The sequence below is a fragment of the Plectropomus leopardus genome, chromosome 16 (assembly GCF_026936395.1).
Source record: "Plectropomus leopardus strain MGB_pleo_1.0 chromosome 16, ASM2693639v1, whole genome shotgun sequence".
NCBI classification, from domain to species: Eukaryota; Metazoa; Chordata; class Actinopteri; order Perciformes; family Serranidae; genus Plectropomus; species Plectropomus leopardus.
The window spans coordinates 27,691,026-27,708,399 of NC_142191.1; the positions used below are offsets into that span (position 1 = coordinate 27,691,026).

General features: G+C 38.6%; 1 protein-coding gene across 1 annotated transcript in view; it reads left to right on the plus strand.

Annotated features, from left to right (window-relative positions):
• The window catches only part of enah (ENAH actin regulator), a 93,155-nt gene extending 77,618 nt beyond the window's left edge, over positions 1 to 15,537 (plus strand). Inside the window, 7 exon segments of the mRNA XM_088089311.1 lie at positions 860 to 1,002; positions 1,344 to 1,392; positions 2,588 to 2,639; positions 2,899 to 2,965; positions 5,760 to 5,844; positions 8,532 to 8,589; positions 10,752 to 15,537. Of these exon segments, the coding sequence (XP_087945437.1) occupies positions 860 to 1,002; positions 1,344 to 1,392; positions 2,588 to 2,639; positions 2,899 to 2,965; positions 5,760 to 5,844; positions 8,532 to 8,589; positions 10,752 to 10,789 (492 nt within the window). The 3' untranslated portion in view covers positions 10,790 to 15,537.
• The last annotated feature ends 1,837 nt before the right edge of the window (positions 15,538 to 17,374 follow it).

Here is a 17,374-nt window from a genome sequence, read left to right on the forward strand (position 1 = left end):
ATGTATGGCTTTTCTGTAAAAGAGGGTCAAAGCCATATTGGGGAAAAATAGATTAAGAGAACAAAGTCATAATTTCAAGAAAAAGCCATAAAATTACAAGAAGAAAGTCATAATATTACAAGAATAAAGTCATAGTATTCTGAATTAAATAAATTAATCTTATTACAAGAATAAAGTTACAATCTAACAGTAATAAAGTCGTAATATTATGTAAATTAAGTGATAATATTACAAGAAAAAAGTCATATTACAAGCAAAAAGTTATACTGTTGAGAATAAAGTAATAATATTACAAAGTTATAATATCATGAGAATACAGCCAATATATTACATGAATTAAGTCATAATATTACAAGAATAAAGTTGTAATTTTACAAGAAAAAATCCTATTTTCTTGAAAAAAATCATATTACAAGAAAAAATCTTGATATTACAAGAACAAAAGTCATAATTTTGTGAAAAAAGTAACAATATTACAGGATTAATATTCTAATATTGAAGTCATATTATTTTGAAAACAAAGTTATAATATTTTAAGAGTAAAGTTGTAATTTCCTCCCAAAAAAGGTCCCTGTTAACTGACTTTGCGGCCTTAATCTGCAACTTTTCTCCTGTAATGTTAAAACCATATTTCTCACAATTCATTCCTAATTCTTGTAATATTATGACTTCATTCTCAATATCTACATTTATTCATTTATTTTCAATGTGGCCCTAACCCTCCTTTGTTCTTTTCTGATATAAATTATCATAAAAAATACCAATTTTATGTTTTTAATTCTTGTATGATTCAGGAAGGTGGGTTAATACTTATACTACTATACTTCTACTAAGGAAGATGTTGCTTGTGTCCTTTCAGAGTGACGATGCAGGGGCCGCTCTGGCAGCAGCCATGTTGGGGGCTGGAGGGGCCGCGGGGGCCAAATCTGAAGCCAGAGGCAACGGGCCTCTGCCCGGAGGAGGAGGCCTGATGGAGGAGATGAGCGCCTTGTTGGCCAGAAGGTAGCGTCACATCACATATTAGCATTAGCTTCAATATATTCCAAGCTTGGCACACACAATTAGCGTTCATGATCAATTCAGAATCTTGTTTCATATGTCAGAATTTTGAAATAAAAATCCTGTTGGTCTTATCATCATCTTCAATGTATGTATTCTGTATGGATTTGTAGTAAAATCCTAGTTTTACTGCATTTTATCACTGTCCATTAAATAAACTTTGAAATTAAGGTAGATCTGAATTGTTTTGAGCTGTGGTCTGTGATGCTAATGTCAAAAAAAGGCAACTTGCTATTACTCAACATGAAACCTCTCCTCACTGTTTTTGGCTTTATGTCTCACAGGAGAAGAATCGCAGAGAAGGGCTCGTCACCTGAACCTGACCAGAGATCAGTAAGTATCACCAGAGTCATGTCTGACACATCTACGCTTCCTTTGATTTAGCTCTAAAATACAAGACTGAACAATAGCTCATCTGTGTGATAATAACAGTCATGGTTTCCTCAGTGTGTCCAGGCTGTACATGGTGAAAGACATTCACTGCATTCCTGTCTGAAATATGTCCACAGTCACTCAGTGCTTTGTCTGTGTGATAGTCTGCATGCCTTGGGTAGATTTCATATACTACATTCCAGTCTGTAGTCACTTCTTTCACATACCATGAAGTCTTATACTCACCTGAACTCCAGAGGAAACCAGGCCTGTATTTATAGAAAGTATATATCATATTTATGTCAGATCAGTGGTGGAATGTAACCAAGGACATTGACTCAAGTATAAATTTAAGTATAAATTCGAGTTACTTGTACTTTACTTGAGTATTTTCTTTTCATGACACCTAATACTTTTACTCCACTATGTCCCAGAGGGAAATATTGTACTTTTTACTTCGCTACATTTATCTGAATGCTTTAGTTACTTTACAAATTAAGATTTGTGCGTAAAAAACATGAGGAGATTTTATAAAATATGATGTTTTGTTGTAGATGAAATTACCAAACAGTTTATGCAAGTTCAACTCTAATAGTTGATTAATCAATCAGTCCATTCACAGAATATTGATTGCCAGTTATGATTAATATTTAAGTCTTTTTCCTTTTTAAAAAAAACAAAAAACAAAAACATTTCCTCCTTTTTTAAAAAATTATTTTGAGTTTTGAGAAATGTTTTTTTTTTTTGTTTAAAATTTTTAGTTTTTTGATGTTTGTTGTTGTCTTGTTATTTTTATGGTTGAAAAAACAACTTTTTTTTCCACCATAATTTTTTTCCACATTTTTTTTGTACACATAAAACAGTACAGATAAAGGGATGGTCATATATCTGACTGATTATGATTATCTATCTCTTTATTACTTCACAGCATCTTGATACATCTACAGGGACATTAGCCTTGATCGTGTGTGTCTTACATTTAATTAATTCAAGGCTAGCCGTGTCTTACTGTTACTGTTTGAGCACAGACAAAAGAAGCTTTTACTGTGTAAAAGCTTGTACTTTTATAATGATCTCTTTTGTGCAGTCTATGTAGAAACTCTCCTCTGAGTGGGACTCCTGTTTGACCTTTGAACCTTGTGTGTCTGTCCAACAGGAGGAGGGCGATATCAACACAACCCCTAAAGTGTCAGCCTGTAGCACACCAGGTGAGTGTCTGATGGAATCTGAGGACTCAGCAACAACTACAGGAATGAATATGCATCTTCCTCACACAGGCGACATCAACATCATTTCTCACATCACTTCTTACTGCAGCAAATCTGCTGTTTTATCGTTATTGATGGTTAACTTGTTTTTGGTTTTTTTTACAATAATTATCATCAAGGGATAGCAGAACTCTATGCGACATGGTAAGAGGAGTTTGGTTTTATGTTTCAGCTTTGTTTTTGCTTTGTCATACTCCAGACATGCCCAGGAAGCCATGGGAAAGAACAAACACCATGAACGGTAGCAAATCTCCAGTTATCGGAAGGTACAGAATCGCTCCATGTCTCCTTTCAACATGTGTTTTTGTTTATTGTTGCATTTGAAAGTATATTTCATATCCTAATATGTTTCTCAAGTTTCACTTTCCAAAGTGTATTTTATTTCCCACATCATTCATGTGTGTTGCCTCCCTGAATGGCTATCAGCGTTGCTACTAAATGTCCACCACAGGCGCATATTAAAGCTTTAGCATCAGCTAGCTTTAGCATGGTGCACTGCTGAGGCCGTTCAGCAGTGGCTAACATCACTAAAGCTTACGCCGCATTCGTGTGCTCGTTGGATGTACGTCCGACGCCCAACTTAAAGCAGAAAAGTCTGTGTGTGTGAATGAAGAGGAAGAAGTTAGTATCAAATTTAGCTTAGCAGCTATCAAAGGGACAGATTTTATTCCATGTTGTCAGCTATGTTGTATCTCTAAAATCTAGTTTCCCTTATTTTACTGCTAACGTTGGGCGACAATCAGCTGTGAACAGCCTTTGGGGCTTTTTGGATGGATTTAAACTTTTACTTATTGGAATAGCGGCATTACAATAAAACCTGAATATCTGCCGCAAATCGTACTCTTCGTTTATGACACCTGTGTGACAGTGGACATAAACCAAAGATCAGGTGAGGTGTGTGCTCAAAAATAACTGATCTTGATCAATTAAAAAAAAAAAGCATTTATTGGGCCTGACACCGATCCCTCAGATCTGACCTGGTCACTGTAGAAGGAAGCGTTAATATTAGAGCATAGTAGCCTTTTGAGTAAAGCCGAGTGGGCGATATGAACAGCCCTGAGCCAGAGCCATCTCATTCGGCACACAGATAGAAAATAAGCTGTAATTTGTAAAGTCAGTGTCTCTGCTGCTCACACAGACGAGAGTCTCCGTGGAGAAATCCCATGGGAGCAGATTCCTCCAGCAGGTAGAGAGAAAAGGCCCTGGGAGAGTTTGAGAAATCCTTTTCTTTAAAACAATCATGCAGGTTTGCTGTGATGGGCGTGGTTTTGTTGAAGAGGGGTTTCCCCTCAAATGCTTGGATGAAACATTTGGAATGGATCCTGTGTTGTCTTTGTGTTCTTTTCCAAATGTACCAACCTGCAGGAGCTAGCTCTGTCTGCGGTTTGATATGTGCCATTTGCTGCATTACTTTGCTTTGTTTCCTAAACCAGTCATTGATTTCTAACATGATCGAGTCATTGCTTTGGCATGCTGCTCTGCCTGCTGCCCCTTTTTTCTCTGCTTTTCTCTTTCGAACAGGGAAATCCAAATGTACGCGTCACACACTGTACACCCACCCTATCATGCACACAAACTCACAGAAATATGTGTCCGCCCAGTGCAGACCAGACTTGGCACAGTATTATCATTGTAGAGCCAGAGCAGATCCAGCAGGCACTCACAGATAAGGCTGATAAGACCAGATGGGCGTTTTGGATTCCAGTTTATAATAACTTTAATGTGTGACCCACAGAGAGCGGAGCACGCTTTTTGGAGCACATGAACTTGCAATGCTGCAAGTTTTTATAGTATTTTATTCACTTCTAATGACATAGATTAAATCATCCAGTGAGCATGAAGTTACAAAGGAAAGCAGCATTCATTGCATTTTGCTTTTAATTTCTTAAAGAAAACACCATGAATTTTCATTTTTCCTAGTTTGGATATCGTAAAAGTTTGAGTAAGACTGAGTGTAAAGTGTGCAGCTGTGACTCTGAATCTCTTTTCTTCTGCTCTACCTTCATCTTCTTAAGACGGGAAACACTCTGAAAAGTAGCGCTAAAGCATCATGAACATAGTTTCCGTGTTCTGGCTATGCAGTATTTCCAACCCATAGCTACTAAATGAACCGCTGCCGAGCTCATTTCCTTTTCTTTCACTTCTCCTTCCTGTCACACTTCCTCTCTTGAAAGTGATTGGCTGCTCTATTAACCCCCCCCCTCCCATGACTCTCATATAGAGCAAGGACTCGGCGTGGCTGCTTTTCTGACTTGGTGGCATCCTCCTGGCTTATCGCTTTTCTTCAGACACGCAAGAAGAAAAAAAAAGGAGCTGAGCTGCTAATCAGCTGCACCTAGCAAAAAAGTCACTTTGAGGAACACTTGAAATAAATGACACATGGACACTTGCTGCACCATAGGAGGATGTTATTAAGTTTTAGAAATTCTTAACATGACATCAGTATGTTTGTGTGTATGTGTGTCTGTGTGTGTGTGTGTGTGTGTGTGTGTGTGTGCGTGCGTGTGCGAGCGTGTGTGCGCGTGTGTGCTTACATGCATGTCTAGGCGAGTGCATTTCTCAAAATGTGTGTGCATGCTATAAACAGGATTTGGTTCCTAACTGCAGTTTTGGCAACATCTTTTAACTACAGCGTAACTTCAATGTGTTTTTGCTGCCGCAGCAACTAACTGAAAGGCTCAGCAAAGAGCTTCTCTGTGTGTGATAACAAATCATCGTTGATTTTCAGGTTTTCAATCAAAATATTGATATCATATTTCTTTAAATTAGACATTCAAGTTTGTGCCATAGTAATCCAGCTTTACACTGGGTTTAGTTGTTTTCCATCAGTCAAGATCCAGATGAGTTGCATACTAATATTTTATTTTAGGTGCTAGTATGAATTAAGATTCTGTTGTTTGAGTGACCTTAATAAATCCAAAATTTGATTTATTTGATGTACATGATAATAATGCAGCAACCGGTCTATGAGCATCCTGTTTTTCCACCTCACATTCGTCTTCTTGTCTTCTTTTTTTCCCTGCGCTGAGTTTATTTGCTGTCCTATGTCTCTCCTCTCAGACCTAAATCCACTCCTACACCTACTGCATCCTTAAGTGCCAACGGTGTGCCAACAGAAGCTGTTGACTATGACAGGTTGAAACAGGTAGGTGAACACACTTTAACATTAAACAAGGGAAAACTTTGGTTTTGACATTATGTCACTGCACAGGATATATGGATTTTATTTTTATGCTGTGCCTGTCTGTCAATACGTAACAAAATCTGTGTCACAAAAGTCACCCAAACAGATCAATATTCCTCTGAAAGTTTGTAGACAGTCTATTGAGACGAGGACAAGGAAGCTGTGTAGCAGTTGTTTTGCGTTATTATTGTTATTGCTTCCTGCATAGGCTTTCATATTAAATGGTTTAATGCAATTGCTTCAGTTTCTTCCACAACTCACATACTTCACCTTTTTCACTTTCTTAAAGGAATACTTCACCCCCAAAATGATCATTTGTATATCAGTTACTCACCCTGTGTAACATTGAATTCATGAAGAAAACTAAATTTTTCTTGCATGCCTCTATGGTGAATAAATGATCCAATTTTTTTTTTTTGATGAATTGAAGTAAATGGGGGCCATGTTTACCAACAGCAAAACTATATCTGGGGGGTGGCATGCAGCAAAGGGTCGAGGCTAGAATCGAACCCGCGGCCGCTGCAGCGGGGACACAACCTCTGCCCATGGGGCGTTGCTCCATCCACTGAGCCACCAAGCGCCCCAGAGTCCACATTTCTTGTGTTAGAAATCCTACATAGAACCTACCTACTTCTGTACGGGACCAAAATGTATTACTTAATTTTAAACTGCAATGTATGAATACGAAAAACATGATTTTCTCTACGAAAAACACTTTGACATTTTAGCTGCTGCAGTTAGCTACTTAGCATGGAACCTATAACTTTTCAATAACAGCCACAGATAACCATTGATATTTGTTGAACACATTTATATGAAACACAGCTGTTTGGAATAAACTCCTGAATGACATGAGATCTTTATGTAATTATAATCCAAGATACTGTTCATAAAAAATATGTTGGTTGTACTGATAATGTGCTTCTTAAATGCTCATGTTTGACATCCTATTGTGATAAGCAGTCATCTCATTTTATTTCAGGCAAAGCTTACACTGACACACACAAGGTCTATTATTTTTACTCTAACTCTAACTCATTATGCAGTCCTGTTATGAAGAGAGACGGTGTGGGTGTGTGCAGTGACCCGTCCTGTTATAAGGCAGCTCCTCCCTCTGACCTCTGTCAATGAGCCTGTTAGATAAGTCCAGAGTCTCTGAGTCCTGCCTATCTGCCAGCACAACTGCTCACTGCAGCGGGACTGAGGGACAGACGACACCTGTATATGACTGTACTCACTGTCATTTGCGCTTCTTATTCAGTCTGACTGGAGATAAAGAAGAGTAAAGTTAGAATTCATAATAGTGATTTACTCATCTCTCTGTCAGTTTGTTTATGTCTTGCTGTTATTAAGTGAGTCTTAAAGGCTAATCTCACAGGGAGTCCCCACACTGGGATTAGCTTCTTTGAAAGGAAGACGGAGAATCTCCCTTTGCCAGTTGGCAGAGCCTCAACTAACTAGATCCAAAAGTCAAGGGAAACGCTGTCTCGCTGTGTTAGCATGCCATCTTAAACTGGACTTATTATTCTCTTCCTTGTTTTCTGTCATACACATTTAATGTTACGATTTTATGTTCACATTAACCATGGACAAACTTCAAATAATGACGGTTAACGTGTATAAAAGCAATCCCTGTAAGCAAAAACCACAGGTTTTGGACTGTTTTGACATTTTTGAGGCAAGCTGGCATCACCCCATGACAGATTTCTTCTCCAGGCACGGCATTGCAAGTGTTTACCTTACATAGCTACACTGCTACATGTAGCTACATGTAGCTATGTGTAGCTACATGCTAAACTCAGTGAAACATGTAATCTTGGTCACCAATTTTGTTAATGTCTCTGTTAATCTGGATCATATTCCTCCTGGAACATTTCCACTTGTAAAAAATATATTAGATTTTTCATGGTAGAAAGTGCTGCTGTACAGTCATTTCCGGACTGCAAGTACACTGCTGTATATAGCTACATGCTAACATCAGGAAAACATGTAATCTTGGTTGCTAGTGTTGTTAATTTCTGCCCAGTTTTGGAACATGTCTGATTGTGAAGATTTTGGTTTAGAAGCTACTATGAGTGATTTTTCACCGAAAAAAGTGCCACTATTAAAACCATTACCCAGGCGCAAGTTCACTGCAACATGTAGCTACATACTAACAACAGGGAAATTTAATCTTAGTTGCAGATGTTGTTAATTTCTACCCAATTTCGGAACACATTGCAGCTAGAACATGTCCACTTGTGAAGATTTTGGTTTGAAGTTTTTATTGTGGTTTTTTTGAGAGGTTGCAAAGATTCAGAAGACCTGGAAATGCTGACCAATTACAGCAGACTAGGCTGTTTTGGTAGGAAGGCTTAGAGAGACAGGCGCTTAAAGTGAGAGTTTCAGACAGAGGGTGAATACAGGTGTTCCAGCACAGACCGTATGAGGAGAATAAGTGTTTTTTTGAAAACTGAAGCATGTAAACATGGTCTAGTAGAAACCCAAAATACAAATCTGAACCTGAAAATGAGCCTTACACGCCCCCTTTAATGTGATGTGAGTGTCCAAGAGGAGTGGAAGGTGAGAAAACTGCTTTGTCTCTTCTCATATGTCTGACATGTATCATGTTTGTATGGAAGGGTGACTTTGTCATGTTTATCTTTTAGGACATTCTGGATGAGATGAGGAAGGAGCTGTCGAAGCTAAAAGAAGAGCTCATTGATGGTAATTATGTCCAAACCTGTGCTCTCTGTTTTCACAGCAAAACCGTCAGACACCTTCCTTCCACTTCCTGTGAATCTATACACCAAAACTAACAGTGCAGCAGTCTATCTTTTTTTTCTGTTTTACTTTCCTTTTTTCCTGTTTTAATTATTTAACTCGTATCTTCATGGGTTATTAGGTTTAAAACTGAAATGCTAACTAAAGACAGGAAGTGACACAAAGTCTTTTTTTTTTTAAAAAATAGCGTTATTCATTTGTCTTAGGCACCGTATTATTATGACTCATAACTTATAGAAACTCAGAATGTGGTTTTTGTTCATGTGAGCATAAGCTTTCTGTTCGCATGCATCAGTGCACGTAGCTGCAGCACTGATGTTGTTGCAACAGTTGGCATGATTTTGCAGTGTGATGCTCAGCTGCAGACGGACCGCCTGAGGGTTTCCAGTCCGCACAGCTGCCCCAACACTGTATGTGGGCAAAGCAGCTCCATGCTGGTCAACCTTCTGGGAGGGATGTCAGAAATGTGAACCAGTTTAATGAGCTGTTGTCTTTGACACCTTAAACCAAAATATGGACACCTGCAATTCTTATAAAGTAACAAAACATGCCTTTCAAAAATAATGTTGCACTTAGTAACGCAACCAGGAGTTATACCTACAGGACACAGGAAGGTCAGCAGGAGCTCTGAATGCCCCCTAATAGCGTTATTCATTTGTCATGAGTTAATCCAGCCCTGAATATAAGGAATAAATAAAAGTATGATTCTGGATTATTACATCTTTGTTAATAAAGTAAAGAGAAGTAAAAGAAGTATTAAAGGCCAACAGGGCTGATACAAGTGGTCATACAACTAGACAGGTTCTAAAGCAGTACATCCAGAAGCCACTTTAAGGTCAAACTGAAAGTGAGCTCACCCAAAATGTCAATAATGATCTTTCCATGAACAGGAAAACTGTGATGCATGTTTGTAACAGACAGTTTGGTAATATTTTTAATATTCGCCCTTGTTTTTTCTTCCCAAGTAAGATGCCATGGAGCTTTTTTAAAAAAAAAAAAGAAAGAAAAAAACTTGTGTTTCTTGTCCCATCTGGATTATTTTTAGCAGTGTCACTGTGTTCCCATATAAATATAATGTTATTATTATTAATGATGAGAATCATGCCCAAAACCTTGGAAATAAGTTTTTATAAACGAGAAATATCCCTGAGGAGGTCAACAGTAGTGTGCGTCATACGTAGTTGAGCATCATCATCTGTGCCGGCCCCTTGATGTGATGTATACTTTTTCTAATAGCATTTTCTTTCGAATATGACACCCAGCTATCAGCATCTGTATTTAGTGCAGTCTGATAAAGCAGAATTAAGAATTATGGTGATGCACTATTATCTAGCTACACTCTATATTATAGATTTCAGACGCAAGCCGTTGTGTTTTGTACCTTACCATTAGTGCTGGGTATGGGTACTTGATACTTTTTACGGTATTGACTGAAATAACTCTGTAAAATGGTAAATGGACCTGCACTTGCATAGCGCTTTTCTTGTCTTCTGACCACTCAAAGAGCTTTTACACTACAAGTCACACGCACTTTCACATACACATTCATACACTGCTGGCCAAGGCTACCGTATAAGGTGCCACCTCCATTATCGCTCACATAACACACCTACTTCTCCTTCAGTTGGATATAATGATGGCTTGTGCGGTGGCTGCAATAGAAATAAACCTGCTAATGTTTTGAGCATCCATCACCATGCTTGTTGGAATGTTGTTGTGAGAGGAGAAGACGTATAACATAACTTAGTGGAAACACAGTCATCTTGCAATTGTGATTTATCAACTTTTTCAAAATTATTGCTTAAGTTTTGCGCAAATCTGTAATGGAAACCCACCTACTGTTACTCTCCTCTGGCATATAGTAAATGAATGTTTCCACTCACATGATAGGTATCGAATGAATTAGAAAAAAAAGACATTCAATGAAGTACTCTATCGATTTTCTAAATGATATCCAACCCTACTTAAGCGTACACCCCAAACTGCTGCAACAGCCCTCTAAAAAAGGTAGGACCAACCTAGAACCCCCTTCACATGTAAAGTTGAGCTCTTGTTAGAAGTAACTGGGTGAGTCACATGTCTTCTCTCTGTCTTTGTGTCCTCAGCAATCAGGGAGGAGCTGGGGAAGTCCAGCACGGCATAGAAGATCCTCTTCACAACTTCTACATACACGCGACCCAACAGACAACCACGGTCAATACAAAGACAACACAACAGCGTAAAATAAAATCAAATCAACAAAAAACGGTGATGATGACAATAATCATATTAATACTGAGAGAGGACATTATTCTGGGACAGCATCGGAAAGAACAACAATAGGCAGGGTGGTGGTGGTGGGAGGCTTGTAACTCTGACTTACAGAATCCATTCGATGAAGCCTCGTGCGTCCGCTGCCTCCACGCCCCTCCCCCCTCCTCCTCCTCCTCCCCCTCCTACTCCTCCCGCCGAGGGCAACCCGGAGGACAGTGCACGGTGTGAAAGAGAAGCAAATGTCTTTTATGCAAAGATGATTTCTCTCTCATTGTCCTATAATAACATGAAAAAACACACACACACAAAAAAAAATCTTCGATGATACTGTATTAACCATTGGCGCATAAGTGAACGGTGATGCTAAGAATCTCGTGAGTTACTATCAAAAGGCACGTTTTATTTAGAGAGACAGGAAGAAGGTGGGGATGGAAAATTTAAAAAAAAAAAACAAAAAAAAACTTTTTTTCCCATAATGCCATAGGGGTAGCGTGCGTGCGTGTGTGAGTGTGTGTGAGTGTGTATGGGGGACTGACAGTCTCTGGTGAAGTCCACCACTGCAGGACACTGTAAAGCTTGTCTTCCTCAAATACTATTTTAACCTGAATATGTACAAAAGAGAGAAAAAGTTATTTAGAAGATAAAAAAAAGCATCTATCAACCATGTCTGTTTCAGTGTAGATCTACGGCCGTATCAAGTAGCTCAATAATCCAATCTTTCAAAAGGATGCTGTCTTGTCTGTCTCTTCGTGTCGTCTCCCTCCTGAAGTGTGCGCTCTGTTGACGCGTTTCATTTTTTTGTTCATACTGTTGAGTGGCAGGCGGACGAGACACGGAGGGTAGCTGCCTGTCACGCAGCAGCCGCTGTAGCTCTCTACCAAACGTTCACCGTCGACGATAAGTGCTGATTTGCTAATACTCGTCATGCTACTCGACCACGGCCAGACGTGTAGATAGACCTGACTTTCTGTCCGTTTTTGATTTGACTCTCTCCCCTTTTTTCTCCATCACGTCTGTCACCTCTTCCGTTTGGTGCACGTACGCTTCTTTTCTTTATATGGTGAGGGTCACAAGTCTGCCACGAAACTGCATTATCTGTCGCAAGTTTTATTACAAGCAATAAGTGTAGCATCTATTTCAAGGCCCCCTCCCCCTCCCCCTCCCCAGTCCTAACACCACCAAACACTTTTCGATGTCCATCTGTCCTTTTTCGGGCCCTCATTGGACGATGTTACTGTGTGTCAACTTTGGTCGCAGATGTTCTGTGAAACTGAAGGCGGACGTGAAAGAATATCAGCAACACTGTAAGACATGATTTCATGGCACACCATTTCTGAATCACAATACTCTCCATTTTTTTATTTTTGATTTCTATAAAATCCAAGGATACTGTGTCTTTAGCCACATTGGAGCTGAAGTGATTTTTTTATCCTTTATTATGATTATTTACTGCATTTATAAAGTGAGACTGTTGAAAAGTGCACAAGATAACCCAAATGTGTAAGCGTTGGTGTCCAAAAGAGGACGTGAATGTGCCATTTACTATTTCTAGTGCTTACTGATGACGTGTTTGTTTCATCTTTTCTTTTCTTTGCCTTTTTCTCCTGCCAATGTCAAATCCTTAGAAATGAGAAACTGTATTTTCCCTGAGATTTTACATTGATAACAGGACTGTCACTTTATTCTGAAAAAACACTTTTGTTTCAGCATTTCTTTCAGTTAGGTGCTGAGTTGGTTTCACTAAAAGTACAATCAACCTGAGAGGGAAATGTAGGGAGCTGAGAGACTGATGTCATTGGCTATTGCACCAAGATCACATGTGAAGGTAACAGATAAAAAAAAAAAACCATGTTACAATTCTGTACTCTGAGATCCTAAGGAGGGACAGCTTCATGAATACAGCCACCCACTGTGGGGTTTGCAGGACAAGCTTGAAAACAACCTTTCTGACTTTCCAAAGGAATACAAGGTGATAGAATACAGCGTGAATTTTATGGTATATTGATGGAGAACAGTGTGGGCTAGTGTGCATACTGTCACCACTGTTCACCCTTAATGTCGCAGCTCTGGCTCACTTACAACAGTAAAAGTGTTTCCAACTTAAAGGGGCACTCCAGTGACTTAATAATAATTTAAACTTTGCAGTAGAAGAAAGAATGGACAAATTAATCAACAAAAGCCAAAATATCCTGACTTTATGTCTTACAATTCCCCTAATTCAACCCAATTGCATTTTTATTAGATTATTCCCTTCTGGTAAATGTAGGCACCAACACAATCGCCAGAATAAATGTTTGCATTGTGTGTGTCTGCAAACCACATGTAACATTTGCATGTTTCACATGTAACAGATTTGTTGAAACTTTAAGTTTCTCTACCTTTCAGTCTTCAATTTTATGTTCTGATGATATGGTTAACATGGTTAGGAGAGAAAGAAAGGAAAAGATCATGTTTTGTCTTGAAATATCTCATTTTGTCAATCCCGAAATTGCGGGAAATGTTCTGACGTCTTGTTTGTGGATTTGTTGCCACAAACATGGCTGGAAATGTCCCAAGGTGTAGCTAAAAATATCCTGTTTTGTCACCGTAAACACAGCTGGAAATGTCCTGATGTATTGTTAAAATACCAAGTGTTGTTGCCACAAACATGACTGGGAAAGTTGCGATATCTCGTTAAAGAATACCTTGTTTTGTTACCACGCGCATGACTGGAAACGTCCTGATGTCTCGTTAAAATGCCCGGTTTTGTCTCCACAAATTATGCAGATATGTCCAAGCGTCTTGTTAAAAATACCTGGTTTTGTTGCCACAAACAGGGTTGGAAATGTCCTGACATTTTGTTAAAATCAGCTCAGTATTGTTGCCACATATACATCTGGAAATGTCCCAATGTGTAGTTAAAAATACCCGCTTTTGTCAGCACATACACGCGCGGAAATGTCCCGACGTCTCGCTAAAAGGTTTGTTGCTACAAACATGGCTGGAAATGTCCTGACTCAACTCATGTATGTAATTGGAACTAATGTACAATGAAAACATTTTATTCTGGCAACTATTCAAACTCTGCACAGTTTGTAATACTAGATTTCTGTTTTTTTTTTAAAAAGTCACGAACCCTATGTTGAGATAACCCTGATGATATCACTATGACGTCATCTGTAAAGCGGAGAATGCAATGTACAACTGTTTTCACAGTCTGAATTGTTCCTCTCCTGACCAAACTAATTATCGGGTGTAAAATCGTCGGAGTGCCCTTTTAAGGTATGATAATGAGAAGCAGATTGGGATCTATCGTGTATTGCTTGTCATGCACTTTTGCTTGTACAAAAGGTTTGTTAATCGGTGGCTATCTGTGGCTGATGGCTCTCATACAACACGACTCTATATTCAAGGGCTTGGATGTTTGAAGATGAGAAGTCACAGATTTGAGATACAGATTGGGTCTAATTTGTTTGAAAAAAAAAACTATGCGGAGAAGAAAAATGGATTTAATTATGATCAGGTCAGTTTCATGATCTCTCTGTTGAGTCGTTTCATCTTCTCATCCACTTTTTTTTAAAAATGGAAACACCCAGCCAAGAGGCTCCCTGTACTGAGTGTTTACACAGCATCGATTGCACTTTAAGACAAAAACCCGCAGAGCAATCCAACATACTCTGACAACAGAGCCTCTGTCACCAACAGCCTGGCTTTCTCACCAAAGGATTCAACTCGGCAGTCTCTTGCTAAACATAATCACTCTCTACAAAGTCGCCTTTCTTATTTTTGTATCATTTTGTCGAGAGATCTAACAAAAAAAAGTAAGATGTCTATGTTCAGTCCTTTGGATGGGATGGAAGGTAAAATGTTTGGTTCAAGAAAAGTTTATCTCTGTGTGAAGCTATGTGGTTTGTGCCTTGTTCCGAAGTTGCATTTAATATGTCAAAGATATAAAGATGACTAGTAATAATCTCTAGAGACTGTCATTATGATCACATGCAGTTGTTATGTAGTTTGGCTTTCTTTTTTTCCTATCCTGGTCATGTTTGAAGGGAGAGTTTGATGACCTTGGTACCGTTCCCCACCAAGAAAACATCTTTGCACCAAGATCTTCTTTGTTGTTTTTTTTTTTTTACATACATGTTTATTTCCATACAGTTGTGAGGTTGCTTTTCTAACAGCTCAGAAGTACAATCAAGCCTTTGAGGCCTGGAAGAGTTTAAAGATGATCTTTGCTCCGATGATGATTTTTTTTTCTAAACATAAAGTCCAGATGAGTCTGACTGCAGTGTTCTGTGATGCCGTTTAAATGTCACAGAGACAGTGTGTGTGTGTGTGTGTGTGTTCAGCAGCTTCGCTTCCTTTACACACTTGGAAATGTGTTTTGTCCTCTGCAGTGAGGTCTGCTCCGTGTTGATGTCAGATTGCTGATGGAATCATTTCTCTTTGTCCGTAAACCCAGTTTTCTGCCGAGGGAACCGAGAGAGTTGTGAATTTGCGGGGATGAATTTGGCTGAAGCAAGTTTGAATGGATGGGTTTCCAGACTTATTCTTTTATCATCTGCATTGTACCATACTGTTCTCATGTTAATTAGTCTTTTCTTACATGCTAACATATTGTTTTGTTTGAGCAAATTAAATAAAAATTGCAATACGAGACTAGAAGTTGTCTCTTTTAAAATGGTGTTTGGAACCTTAAACAGTTTTTCAAAGCAAGCCTCTTACAATAAATATTGAATATCATCAGAATATTTTGGCCAATGTTTCTCATGATCTCCTTTCAAATTTCAATTCCATGTAAGATCTCTGTGTGTAACTTTATCATTTACTAACTCTTTAAGTAAATGAATTGACTCAGTAATATCCAGACGTGGGACCAAGTCATTGTTTGAAATTCTCAAGTCCAAAGTCAAGACAGACAAGTCCCAAGTCCTAAAATTTGAGTTTCAAGGTCCAAGTCATGGGGCACTCTTTGTCAAATGTAATGCCATTTTAAAGGTCCGGTTTGTATTTGATTGATGTATTTAACTCACTTCATATTGGAAAATGTCCATGACTTTATTGAAGACATTTTCTGTGAGACAGTTCTTCCTTTGAAGTGATATTGTGTATTTCTGCATGTTTTATGTCTGAATGACGTAAAAAGATAAACGCTGCTGGGTGATGTAGTGTTAGTTGTTCGTGGTTCTCTCCTGCAGCTTGTGTGGAATAGTGTTAATGTTAGCTGATTCAGGAAATGAACTGATTTGTGGCATCAAATAATGCAATTTTTTTAGAATCAATGTGCTCAAGTCTAAGTGAAGTCACGAGTGATTTGTGTTAAAGTCCAGGTCGAGTTGCAAGTCTTTTTTTAATTTCGTGTAGTCTGAAGTCATCAAATCTCAAGTCCAAGTCATGTGAGTTGAGTCCACACCTGGTAATATCAGTTACACTGCAATATCTATTTATAGTGAGCTAACTTCAGCTAACATTACCCACTGTAAGCTAGCCTATTGGTGTATTTAACCCAGTGTAATAAACTGAGCTAGCTTTTTATTGCTTTTGAACTCAACTTTGCTTTTTCAACAAGAAGATTGTGTTATCTTCTCCGTATTGGTGCACAACAAAAGGCATCAAACTGGAATTGTGTGTAAAAGAACAAGACAATTATGTGAATTTACATTTACACAACATACAAATGTAAAACAACACTCTGTGAAATCATAATCATGTGTGACCCTCACTACCTCCATCACCAGGGAGGCCACAAGGATACATTCAGGTAATTGTAGAAGTTAAGGTCCAAATTCTCATGTGGGCTGATTTTTGGGTTTCCCCAGCACGGCCTTGGAGTGTTTAGGGGTTGGTTTGCTTTAAGTGAGCATTGACTTTAAATTCCCTGCAGGCCTCTTTCCCTCCTGGTGTGCCCACATCTCTTATTACACCAGGTCAGCCTTTGTCTCACAGCCCGATTACAGCGACAACATGTCTGACAGCGCCTCACATTCACGCTTAGCGGTGGAGAACAGGAAGAGGAAGATGAGAGCATGATTTTTTATTTTTTTTAAAGTCTGATTGATGATGCATGATGTCCCTCTGCAGCTCTTCCTTCTTGTACTGCTGCCTCAGTGAGCTGAGCCAAACTCTTGCTGGAGGGTGGAAAGAAGACAGAACTGGGGTCAAGACCAAGATTTGAACATATATTAATGTATGTTGTGGTTTCTTACTTTCAGTTTGCTCAACCCTCCAGAGTCAGATGAATCACACCTTTTCTACATTTAATCATTTTTGACTGTGCAAAATCTCTTTGTTTGTTTTTTCACTTTTCCTCAGCTACATTATTTTTTATTTATTTGTTTACTTATTTTTTAATCATCTTGTCTTTAATATTATTCAAGAGAGGCCAGTTTCTGTGTTTTTATTGTAGGGGGGTTACATTTTGAAATACTGCAGTTTCCACATACAGTATGTTCTTTTATACTTCCAGTTTGCATTATAAAACCTGCGTGTCAGATTT